The 12,330-nt window shown below is 46.5% G+C and overlaps 1 protein-coding gene across 1 annotated transcript; it reads right to left on the bottom strand.

The window, feature by feature from the left end:
• Nucleotides 1–7,217: 7,217 nt before the first annotated feature.
• Nucleotides 7,218–11,649, bottom strand: LOC139831825 (uncharacterized). The gene is made up of 4 exons (XM_071821169.1): nucleotides 11,146–11,649; nucleotides 10,167–11,063; nucleotides 8,529–9,134; nucleotides 7,218–7,697 (listed from the first exon to the last, which is right to left on the bottom strand). The coding sequence occupies exons 1-4, from the start codon at nucleotides 11,647–11,649 to the stop codon at nucleotides 7,218–7,220; spliced, it is 2,487 nt and encodes an 828-aa protein (XP_071677270.1).
• Between the last annotated feature and the right edge of the window lie 681 nt (nucleotides 11,650–12,330).

Raw genomic sequence — 12,330 nt, 5'->3', positions numbered from 1 at the left:
CTAACAATATGCATGCTCCAACCATTAAGGTGGTAGATCTCTCTTACTTCAGACAAGACGAACATGCATAGCAACTCACATGATATTCAACAGAGAGTAGTTGATGGCGTCCCCAGGAACATGGTTATCGCACAACGAGCAACTTAATAAGAGATAAAGTGCATAAGTACATATTCAATACCACAATAGTTTTTAGGCTATTTGTCCCATGAGCTATATATTGTAAAGGTGAAGAATGGAAATTTAAAGGTAGCACTCAAGCAATTTACTTTGGAATGGCGGAGAAATACCATGTAGTAGGTAGGTATGGTGGACACAAATGGCATAGTGGTTGGCTCAAGTATTTTGGATGCATGAGAAGTATTCCCTCTCGATACAAGGTTTAGGCTAGCAAGGTTATTTGAAACAAACACAAGGATGAACCGGTGCAGCAAAACTTACATAAAAGACATATTGTAAACATTATAAGACTCTACACCGTCTTCCTTGTTGTTCAAAACTCAATACTAGAAATTATCTAGACTTTAGAGAGACCAAATATGCAAACCAAATTTTAGCAAGCTCTATGTTTTTCTTCATTAATGGGTGCAAAGTATATGATGCAAGAGCTTAAACAAGAGCACAACAATTGCCAAATATCAAGTTATTCAAGACATCATACCAATTACTACATGTAGCAATTTCTGTTTCCAACCATATAACAATTAACGAAGCAGTTTCAACCTTCGCCATGAAAATTAAAAGCTAAGAACACATGTGTTCATACGAACCAGTGGAGCGTGTCTCTCTCCCACACAAGCATTTATTCAAACAAAAATAAAAATAGAAACAAACAAACAGACGCTCCAAGTAAAGTACATAAGATGTGACCGAATAAAAATGTAGTTTCAAGAGAAGGAACCTGATAATTTGTCGATGAAGAAGGGGATGCCTTGGGCATCCCCAAGCTTATATGCTTGAGTCTTCTTGAAATATGCAGGGATGAACCACCGGGGCATCCCCAAGCTTAGACCTTTCACTCTTCTTGATCATAGTATATCATCCTCCTCTCTTGACCCTTGAAAACTTCCTCCACACCAAACTCGAAACAAACTCATTAGAGGGTTAGTGCATAATCAAAAACTCACATGTTCAGAGGTGGCACAATCATTCTTAACACTTCTGGATATTGCCCAAAGCTACTGGAAGTTAATGGAACAAAGAAATCCATCCCAAATAGCAAAAGAGGCAATGCGAAATAAAAGGCAGAATCTGTCAAAACAGAACAGTCCGTAAAGACGAATTTTAAAAGGGCACCAGACTTGCTCAAATGAAAATGCTCAAATTGAATGAAAGTTGCGTACATATCTGAGGATCACTCACGTAAATTGGCATAATTTTCTGAGTTACCTACAGAGAATTTTGCCCAGATTCGTGACAGCAAAGAAATCTGTTTCTGCGCAGTAATCCAAATCTAGTATGAACTTTACTATCAACGACTTTACTTGGCACAACAAAATACAAAACTAAGATAAGGAGAGGTTGCTACAGTAGTAAACAACTTCCAAGACACAAATATAAAATAAAGTACTGTAGCAAAATAACACATGGGTTATCTCCCAAGAAGTTCTTTCTTTATAGCCATTAAGATGGGCTCAGCAGTTTTAATGATGCACTTGCAAGAAATAGTATTTGAAGCAAAAGAGAGCATCAAGAAGCAAATCCAAAACATATTTAAGTCTAACATGCTTCCTATGCATAGGAATCTTGTAAATAAACAAATTCATGAGGAGCAAAGTAACAAGCATAGGAAGATAGAACAAGTGTAGCTTCAAAAATTTCAGCACATAGAGAGGCATTTTAGTAACATGAAAATTTCTACAACCATATTTTCCTCTCTCATAATAACTTTCAGTAGTGTCATGAGCAAACTCAACAATATAACTATCACATAAAGCATTCTTATTACGAGTCTCATGCATAAAATTATTACTCTCCACATAAGCATAATAAATTTTATTAGTTGTTATGGGAGCAAATTCAACAAAGTAGCTATCATTATTATTCTCATCAAGTGTTGGAGGCATAGTATAATCACACCAAAATTTACTCTCCATAGTAGGTGGCACCAAAAGACCACTATCATTATAATCATCATATATGGGAGGCAAAGTATCATCAAAGAAAATTTTCTCCTCAATGCTTGGGGGACTAAAAAGATCATGAAAACCAGCTTCCCCAAGCTTAGAACTTTCTATATCATTATCAACAATGGTGTTCAAAGCGTTCATACTAATATTACTACCAGTATGCAAATAAGATTCCATAGGTTTTTAAATTTTCGTATCAAACAATCCATGTTTTAAATCAGGAAATAGAATAAGAAGCTCATTCTTGTCCATCATGCCAAACTAGTTGTGGGGCCCCGGACTTACCAGTCCAGAACTCCAGTTATGCATTCAATTTCACGATCCCAAGATCATTCCATCGTGAATACATAACCGAACTGATACCAGATTACATCATCCATTACAGTACCGAATTTAAGTAATACGAAGTCTTACATCATAGGCCATCAAGGCCGTAGTTCACCAAACAGCAGCGGAAACAACTTGACTCCAAAAGCGGTGGAACCCAAGTCAGGCCTTTACCCTACAGGCGGCTGACTGGGAGAGCGTCCTAGTTCGCGTCTTCGGCGTCGTACTCCTCTTCTTCGAAGTACTCTTCTTCAAGGTCTGGTCAAGTAGATAACCAGGACAACAATGCCAGTGAGTACTTTTGAATGTACTCGCAAACCACCTTAGAGAGAAATAAAGGATATGCAATATGGCAGTAGCAAGGAAAGGCACTATCTAGGGCGACAAGGAGCGAGAGGTGGTTCCCCTCGAGAATAAGACATTTCCATAACTTTGTTGAAAACTTTTTGGTAAACCATTTCATTTGCAGACTAATAGGTAAGGGTGACCCAATTTTATTTTCAGCCATCTCATATGGCCATTTCCTTTCCAACTTTCCACCGTACCTCGCAGGTACCTTTCCACCAGACCCACTGGCGTCACTTTCCCAAAACAATAATTGATAAAACACTTTTATAAGAGCAAAACTTCTTTTGATACTCAGCACTTCCTTTCCCACGTCCATTTCCGCGGACACGGCTATTCGAATAGATTTTACACTCTGCAGAGGTTGTACACTTTCCCCACAAGATCCGAATACTCATCGTGTGGGCATCATCCCTGCATAATAACATATGCCACGACAAGTACCCGATCGTAGTTTTTCGCCTGCTCGCCTTAGCCTAAGACATGCCGCCTAGAGTTGTACCTCCCAACACCAGAGTCCGAGGGTCGTTTACCCGGGAGTAGCAAATTCCCCGACCAGCTCGACCCTCCGGAATGCCGCTACCAACTGCGAGGCATTATTCAATGGGAGCTCATAGGTTGTACCCCTGCCATCGATACGCAATGGAAAGGCGTTCCCCGTTCGTCGGGAAGGCCACGGTCGATAGGTGTCCATGCTCGGACTACCCCTTACATTTGCAGGACCCAAACTAAGGCGAGACAAACTACTACGCTACGCCCCGTCCCACCAAAGGGTAATGTGGTTGTACTGGCTAGGTCCGGTGATGTACTCAGTCAACAAAAGGTTTTCAAAAAAAACAATTTTTCTTCACTTCTCTTGCTCCAAGCAAGTCCTTTCTCCTTAAAAACATTTAATCAACCACACTTGGGCAGGGCTACCCCATTCCAAGGTTTTCGAAAAACTTCTTTTCAGGAAAACATTTTCCTAACCATATTTCCAGGGCTCCCAACCTATAGTCCAAATTCTTCTTTGAAAATGGCGACAAGGGTGACAAGGTGCTAATCACCATATCACTAATAGAGAGGTGTTCAGTAGGTACCAAATGAGGGATGCACCCTAAGGGTGGAATAATAAAACTCCGGGTGGCACTAACCACAGACAAACTAAAATAAAAGACATGCCCTTTAATAAAACCTGTAATAATGCATGAATAAGATATATATAGGATCAGAGATGCATCAAGAGGTGGCTTGCCTTGCTCAGCAAAGTGTCCCTGGTCTTCTTCTTCAAATCCCCCAAAGTCACCTCCTCCTTCGTCTCCGGCGGCGTTCGAATCTATCGTCGCAAAAATAAAAGAAACACACCATACCAATCAACAAACTATCTCCAGAATAATGCACACAAAAATTTGATAAAATCACAGTAGGTAGAGGGTGACAAATGCAAGCTACTGAAAGTGGTTTCACCCATTTATGATTTTTAAAACAAAAGATATGATTTTTGCAATTCCAGAATTGACTTATGCACCATTTAAATGACCTAAATGTTTCTGGAAGTCACAAAAATGCATGCAGCATATCTACAGAAAGCTATTGACATGCACAACACACCTGCACAAGAATCATATGCAATTGAAATTTCTACTGGCCTAAACAATTCAATCAAAACAGAGACCAGAGTGTTCCAAAACTTAAAACAGTGCTAATCAGAACATCTTCTACAAAAACAAAGCATACCCCTGGATAGCTAAGAACAAAGGTGAACTAACCCCACTGGATTTGTATTTTTCTGATTTGTAAAAGAATTTACAAAAATAGAATACTAATAAGGTGCCCTGATTCAGATATAAATCCACCAGGCCTAATATATAACTCTAAAAATCATTTCCTTTGGTAGAGAAATACCCTATTACCATATCTACTGGTAGCATTTGGATTTGCTTCAAGAGCATGTGTAGTTTTTGAATTAAAAAACAGAGAAGTGCTCTCTGGTCAGATTTTAATTTAATTAGCAGGCAAAACCTAGGAAGCTTTTGCAAGAGGGACCAGTGCCACAAGATAGGTATTAACATGCACAGCACTACCAAATTGACCTCACTCAAAAAGGTTTCATAAATATCACACACTAATTAATTTACACAATCAGATACTTTTTAGGTTTTCAATTAACAACTCATTTTTACAGCACTAAATCACATGCATGCACTTGTATATGGTTAAGAAAACATCTGTGAGCATGTAGGAACTTGAATCAACTCATTTGGTCACTGGATGAATTTGTAGTGATTTAAATACTAAGCGAGAGATTTTACGGCAGGTTAATAGGAAGAAAAGAAGGAAAAAGGAAAAGGGCCGGCGCTGCTGGGCTTGGCCAGATTCGGCCCAGCAGCGCTAAGGCTGCGCGGGAAGGCCACCCCGCTTGAATGCAGGGACGTGGCGGGCCACGTTGGCCTGCGGGCCCCGGCCAGCATGCATGCACGAGGAGGTTTCTCCTTCCTCGCGACGCAGAACGCCGGCGGAAACCAGACAACTTCCGGCGGCTACTGCTCTCACCTCCGGTCGCAGAAAACGTCGGGGCCGGGTGCGTTGGATGCGGAGGAGGCTGCTCTTCCGAACGGAGGTGGTGACGACGAAAACAGCACTGGTCGGAGCGGCGGTCGACGGCGATGGCGGAAAACGCTGCTCGGCGGGACGGCGTCTACGGGCAACCCTGGGAAGAAAAAGGGGGCGCGTTAGCTCCAGAAGAGGGAGGCGCATTCAGAGAGTAAGGGGAGGGAGAGAAACGGCGGCGTCTGCGTCGGCAACCTTCCGCAACGCCACGGGAGCCCGGCGAGCTGGACGGCAGGGAGGAGCAGAGCTCCTCTCCGCCCACGGAGGTGAGAAGGGGAGGTTCTGGGGAGGGTGTGGTGAAGCAAATGGGAGAAGGGAGGGTGCGGTGCTGTTTTTATAGGGCGACGGCCGGTGCACCGTGCACCAGGTCCGTGCACCGACGGAGGAGGCGGGCGGCAGCGAGGGATTGGGGGAGCGAGGCGGTGCTGCTGCGTGCCTGCAAGGCGGTGCCAAGGTTTGGAGGGACGCGCGCGTCGCGCTGCGCGACAGAGAGGAAAGGGTGCGACGGCGCCTGCCAGCAGCCGCGCGGCGAGGTGACCAGGCAGCTGGGCGTCGCCTCACAGGGTAGGTGGGTCAGGGGCGTGCGTCGGGGTCGTGTCTCCGAGACGTTGTGGAGCAGGGCGCGTCCAGAGGACATGTTTAGAGCCACCGAGGAAGGGAGGTGGGGTGGGCGACGTGGCCGTGTCCGGCAGACGTGCGCCACGGCCATTGGGGGTTGCCAGCGCGGGTCGGCGAGAGGGAGGTCGAGGGAAGCGTGCAGGCGGGGTCAGGAAGGAAGAGAGAGTGCTGGGAGTCGTGCAGGACATCTAGGTGCTGCCAAAAGGGGAGGAGAGGGAGAGATCTCCATGATCTGGTGCGGGTTCCCGAGGTGGTGAGCATGGGGAGAGAAGGAGAGAGAGAGGTCGAGGGCTAGGGCTAGGGAGGGTACGGGGACGGTGCGAGGCTCTCTGCGGTCGTGTCTGAGTGTTGGTGAGGAGATGGAGTGAAAGAAGTGAGCAAGAGAGAGGGGAAGAGATCATGGCCGGCATGGCCATTCTCACTTAATCACCAAGTTTGGATTTTTGATCAAGCCACATATATGTGCTCCCAAATAGTTTCAGAGCATCAACATGATGAGCCAAGTGATGCACCTCATTGGAGAATTTTCAAAGATGAAAAATTTAGAAAAGAAGGCATAGATATGGAAGAGGGATTTGTTGAGAAAAACATGATCTTGGAAGATCATATGAGAGCATGATCATATGCACAAGGGTGTGTGTGATGGTGTGAAGGAATTGTGAAAAGAGTGATCAAGGGAGAGGGAAGGGTCATGGCCGGCATGGCCCTACTCATTTAATTAAAAGTTGAAAACTTTGAAGTGGTCACATGGAGATGATCTAAGTCAGCCCTAGGTATACAAGGTGATGAGTCAATGGTCCTCTTGCTTGGAGAGTTTTTCTGATTTGAAAATGGATAGAAGAAGAAATAGATATGGAGGAGAAAAATTTGAAAAGAACTAGATCTTAGAAGATCTTATGTGAGCATAATCACATGCTCAAGGGTTATATGGAAATTTTAATTGCTCCCTAATAAGAAAAGGAATTCTCACAATTAATAGGTAGGTTTAGGGTTTTAAGGATCCACACACAACACAACCTTCTCAAGCACTTAACACACAATCTCCACAATGCATGAGTATGAGGAACTATATGCATGCAATTTTTGAGAAACAGAAAAGTTTTTGTTGGCCCAAAATTTTGCATTCCAAAGATTAAACCAATGCACAAAAAGTTGGGTTGTTACAAACCTTCCCCCCTTAAAATGAATCTCGTCCTCGAGATTCGGTGGCTAAGAACTGAAGAGTGCGGGGAAGTCCTTTCGGAGCTGATCTTCTCTTTCCCAAGTGGCTTCCTCCTCGGAGTGATTTGTCCACTGAACCTTACAAAATTTAATCTTCCTTCTACGGGTGAGACGAACAGTTTCTTCGAGAATCCGAAGGGGTACTTCTCGATAGGTTAAGTCGGTGTTGAGGTCGAGGGTGCGATAATCGATGTTCTTGAAGGTCTCAGGCTTGTCAGGCACTTGGAGGCATCGTCGAAGAAGAGAGATGTGGAACACATCATGAAAATCCGCTAATTCAGCAGGCAGTTCAAGTTGATAGGATACTTCACCTCGACGAGCGAGAACCTTGAAGGGCCCAATATATCTTGGGGCAAGCTTCCCTTTGACGTGAAATCTCTGCATTCCCTTGAGTGGAGTGACGCGAAGATAGGCATGATCACCAACATTGAATGTCAGCTTGCGACGCTTAGAGTCAGCATAACTCTTCTGGCGGGATTGAGCGGCTTTGAGGCGATCACGGATTAGTAGAACTTGTTCTTCAGCCTCTCGAAGATGGTCAGGTCCAAAAACTTGACTATCTCCGGTCTCAGACCAGTTGAGAGGGGTTCGGCAACGGCGACCATAAAGGGCTTCAAAGGGGCCATCTGCGGACTAGCTTGGTAGCTATTGTTGTAAGAGAATTCCGCGAAGGGGAGACAATCTTCCCATTTGGCTCCATAGGCGAGAACACAAGCACGAAGCATATCTTCAAGAATCTGATTTACTCTTTCTGTCTGGCCTCCGATGCTGTGGGTGGTAGGCGGTGCTAAAAGCTAGCTTGGTTCCGAGGGCTTCATGCGAGGCTCTTCCGAATTTCGAGGTGAATTGGGTACCTCGATCTGACACTATCCTCTTAGGGACTCCGTGGAGACTAACGATACGGGACATGTACAAATCAGCTAACTTGGTTCCAGGATAGGTCACTTTGACGGGAATAAAGTGTGCAACCTTGGTGAGTCGATCGACAATAACCCAGATGGAGTCATGGCCACGCTGGGATTTAGGGAGTCCGGTGATGAAGTCCATTCCAACTTCTTCCCATTTCCACTCAGGAACTTGGAGGGGTTGGAGTAGTCCAGCTGGTCGCTGATGTTCAGCCTTCACTTTCTGGCACACATCGCAGCGAGCAATGAAAAAGGCGATCTCGCGCTTCATACCGTGCCACCAGAATTGTTTCTTCAGGTCTTGGTACATCTTGGTTCCTCCGGGGTGGATTGAGTATGGGGTGTCGTGAGCTTCCTTCATGATGAGTTGCTTCAGGTCTTCAACATTAGGTACACACAGGCGTCCCTTGTACCACAAAACTCCTTTGGCGTCGACCTCAAAACCAGGAACTTCTTCCCTATTCATCCTACGCTTGATTCCTTCAATACTCTCATGATCCACTTGAGCTTCTTTGATTTGATCGAATAAAGTAGGCTTCAACTCAAGATTGGCCAGGAAACCATGGCTAACGAGCTCGAGGCCGAATTCCTCCAGCTCTTCATACAGCTTAGGTTGAGCAATTTTGATAAGGGCGTTCAACGAACAGGGCTCTCGACTAAGGGCATCAGCTACCACATTAGCTTTACCAGGATGATAATGAATGCCGAGGTCGTAATCCTTGATAAGCTCCATCCATCTGCTCTGCCTCATGTTCAGCTCCCGCTGGGTGAAGATGTACTTCAAACTCTTATGGTCGGTGTAGATTTCGCAACGATTTCCCACTAGGTAGTGGCGCCAGGTCTTCAGGGCATGAACTACCGCGGCAAGCTCTAAGTCATGCGTAGGGTAATTCATCTCGTGCGGTCGAAGTTGTCTTGACAAATAGGCTATCACCTTCCCTTCTTGCATCAGCACACTTCCCAATCCAAGCTTTGATGCATCGCAGTACACATCAAAATCCTTGGTAATATCGGGCATGGTCAGAACGGGGGCTGTGACTAACCTCTTCTTGAGTTCCTGAAAACTGGCCTCACATTTGTCGGTCCACTCGAACTTCTTATCCTTCTTCAATAACTGCGTTAACGGCCTCGCAATGCTGGAGAATCCCTCAACAAACTTGCGGTAATAACCAGCCAATCCTAAAAAGGCGCGAACTTCGGTCTGATTGGTAGGGGCTTTCTTCTCCATGATGGACTGAATTTTGGACGGGTCGACAGACACTCCTCCGGCAGATATGACATGGCCTAAAAATCCTACCTCTTTCAGCCAAAATTCACACTTACTAAACTTGGCGTAAAGCTTATGGTCTCTGAGCGTCCCCAAAACAATCCGCAGATGTTCAGCATGCTCTTCTTCACTCTTGGAGTAGATCAGAATATCGTCGATGAAAACCACAACGAACTTGTCGAGGTACTTCATGAACACCTTGTTCATGAGGTTCATGAAATAGGCAGGGGCATTGGTCAGTCCGAAAGACATCACGGTATATTCAAAAAGTCCATACCGTGTGGTGAAGGCAGTCTTGGGAATGTCCGACTCTCGAACCTTGAGTTGATGATAACCAGTTCGGAGGTCTATTTTAGAGAAAACTCGGGCGCCATTCATCTGGTCGAACAGATCTTCAATCTTCGGGAGGGGGTATTTGTTTTTGATGGTGACATCATTCAGTTTCCGGTAATCCACGCACAGGCGGATAGTACCGTCCCGCTTATCCACAAAGATAACGGGAGATCCCCAGGGGGATGCACTCGGGCGAATCAAACCTTTCCTCAACATATCATTCAACTGCTTCTTCAGCTCAACTAATTCTTGGGGGTTCATCCGGTAAGGTCGCTGAGCGATGGGGGCGGTTCCGGGGACTAGCTCGATGATAAACTCGATATCCCGATCAGGGGGCATACCGGGTAGCTCATCGGGAAAAACCTCAGGATACTCACAAGCTATGGGTACTTCATGCAGGGCTGGACTGGCGACACTCGTCTTGCATAAGACCTTCGATGAAGGTATGGTCGCCACATGCTCAACTATTTCTCCGTCCTCAGCAGCCAATGTTATGGCTCGGCGAACACAATCTATGTGACCCTTGTACTTCACCATCCAATTCATCCCAAGGATCACTTCTAAGCCTTGCTCTCCTAATACGATCAAATCCGCGTGGAAACGCTTCCCCTGAATATCTATAGGAACATCCTTGCAGGATAGATCCGTTTTGGTGGTGGATCCCGGAATTTGGACTAACATAGGACGTTGCATGATCGTAGGTCTCAAACCACTCTTCCTAGCAAACGGCTTGGTAACAAAAGAGTGGGATGCTCCGGAATCAAACAAGACAGTGGCGGGTATTGAGTTGACAGGGAACGTACCCAGGACAATATCCGGAGCTTCCTGAGCTTGTTCAGCATTGACGTGGTTGAGGTGTCCCCTAGTTGGTCCAGCTGGCTTCTTCGGATTCAGGTTCCTTCCAGTAGCAGTGCGAGCTTGTCCCGGATTAGGCTTGGGCGCATTGGGGCGCTGTCCAGAAGTAGCTCGGTTGGGGCACTCCTTGGAGAAATGACCCGGTTGGCCGCAGGTATAGCATCCAGTGGTGGCGGGGCGGACAGTGTTGTTCGCGGTTGTAATTGGGATTGTAGTTGCTTCCTCCGTAACGCTGAGGGTTGTAGTTGCGATTGGGGTTGTTGGGGCGAGGTGCGGGGGTGGTGCCCTCTGCTGGCTGGGGCGCCGGCCTTGGAGGAGGAAAGCTGCGGGGTCGCTCGAGTCTTTGGAGCTGCCTTGCTGCATCATCGCCTTGCGCTTGCGGTTCTCAAATGCACTCTTGCGCTTGCTCTCCACCATGATAGAGGCATCAACCAGCGACTCAAGGTCTGGGTATGGAACGGCCACCAAGATGCTCTGCATTTCATCATGCAGACCATTCAAGAAGCGATCTTTCTTCTTCTCTTCAGTGTCGGTGTCTTCTGGAGCATAACGGGACAGTGGTGAATTTGTCCATGTAGTCCACCACAGACATGCTTCCCTGCTTCAGATTCATGAACTTATCCTTCATGAGCTTAATCAGTCCTGAAGGGATGTGGGTCTTGCGGAACTTGGTCTTGAATTCTTCCCAGCCGATGACGTGTCCTTCAGCTTGAATAGCCTTGACATTTTCCCACCAAGCGCGGGCAGGTCCGGAGAGGTAATGAGTGGCAAACAGAACCTTCTCATCATTGCCGACTCCGGCAACCTCCAAGTTGTTCTCAATGGTGCGAAGCCAATCATCGGCGTCGAGGGGTTCAGTGCACTTGGAGAAGACAGGTGGGTTGGTGCTTTGAAAATCCTTCAGCTTGGAGCGGGGGTCTCCATTTCCATCCCCGCCATTATTGTTGTTGGCGTTACCAGTAGCAAGCTGAGTGAGGTGCTGAAGAGTAGCAAGATTAGCTTGACGCTCCGCACGGGCTGCCTCACGGTCTTCTATCATCATACGCAGGAGTTGAGCCATGGTAGGGTCGGGAGGTGGAGGTGGAGGGGGGTCTCGGTTTGCCCCGCTGTGATCTCCTCTACGGGTTTCCACCATCCTGAAGAAGGGTGGATTCAGATTTACAAAAGGAACAAGTAGATGGGCAGCCACTTAAAAGGGGAGGGATTGCAAATAAAAACGGAAATTCAAAAACGGGCGCAACAAATGCAAAGTAAGCAAACGATAGCATAGCATAGCAGGGGTGCCGATGGCACAATGTAGCATACATCATCACTCATAAGTCTCATACAACACAGCCAAAAGAATGGTTTCATAGAACCATCATCACAAGTCTACTCGCATCGCAAAAGGGGGCCTATCTCATCGCCCTACGGTAAGGTGATGCGAGTCCAAGGTGGTGCTCTAGAAGTCGTCGAGGTCCACGACAGGAACCTCAGGTGCAGGTGGGGCGTCCTCCTCAACAAAGGCTGGCTCCTCGGGGTCCTCCTCGGACATCAATGGCTCGGGCTCCTCATCTTCATCGTTGATGAAGGCCTCATCCTCAGTATCAGGCTCCATATCGAAGTCCTCGTCCTCGTAGTCGTCGTCGTCACTAAGGAGAGCCTCGTTCTCCTTGCGGAGATCCTCACCGTCGTCCTCAAGCTCCTCAATAGTGGCCTCCATCTGTGCAGTCAGGGCCTCCAGCGAAGTCACCTTCGCCTT

This window comes from Lolium perenne, chromosome 5, assembly GCF_019359855.2.
Source record: "Lolium perenne isolate Kyuss_39 chromosome 5, Kyuss_2.0, whole genome shotgun sequence".
In the NCBI taxonomy this organism is placed as follows: Eukaryota; Viridiplantae; Streptophyta; class Magnoliopsida; order Poales; family Poaceae; genus Lolium; species Lolium perenne.
The sequence above is the reverse complement of the archived record's forward strand: the minus strand, read 5'-3'. Positions and strand labels throughout refer to the sequence as shown.

Bases quoted from the DNA above. Each gene is read 5' to 3' on its own strand.
- LOC139831825 (XM_071821169.1), bottom strand. From the start codon at position 11,649: ATGGCTCAACTCCTGCGTATGATGATAGAAGACCGTGAGGCAGCCCGT. The intron at 11,064-11,145 runs GTCCCGTTATGC...GATGAAATGCAG, and splicing joins ACATGGACAAATTCACCACT to AGCATCTTGGTGGCCGTTCC. The intron at 9,135-10,166 runs GTCTTATGCAAG...GATATTACCAAG, and splicing joins CGACCATACCTTCATCGAAG to GATTTTGATGTGTACTGCGA.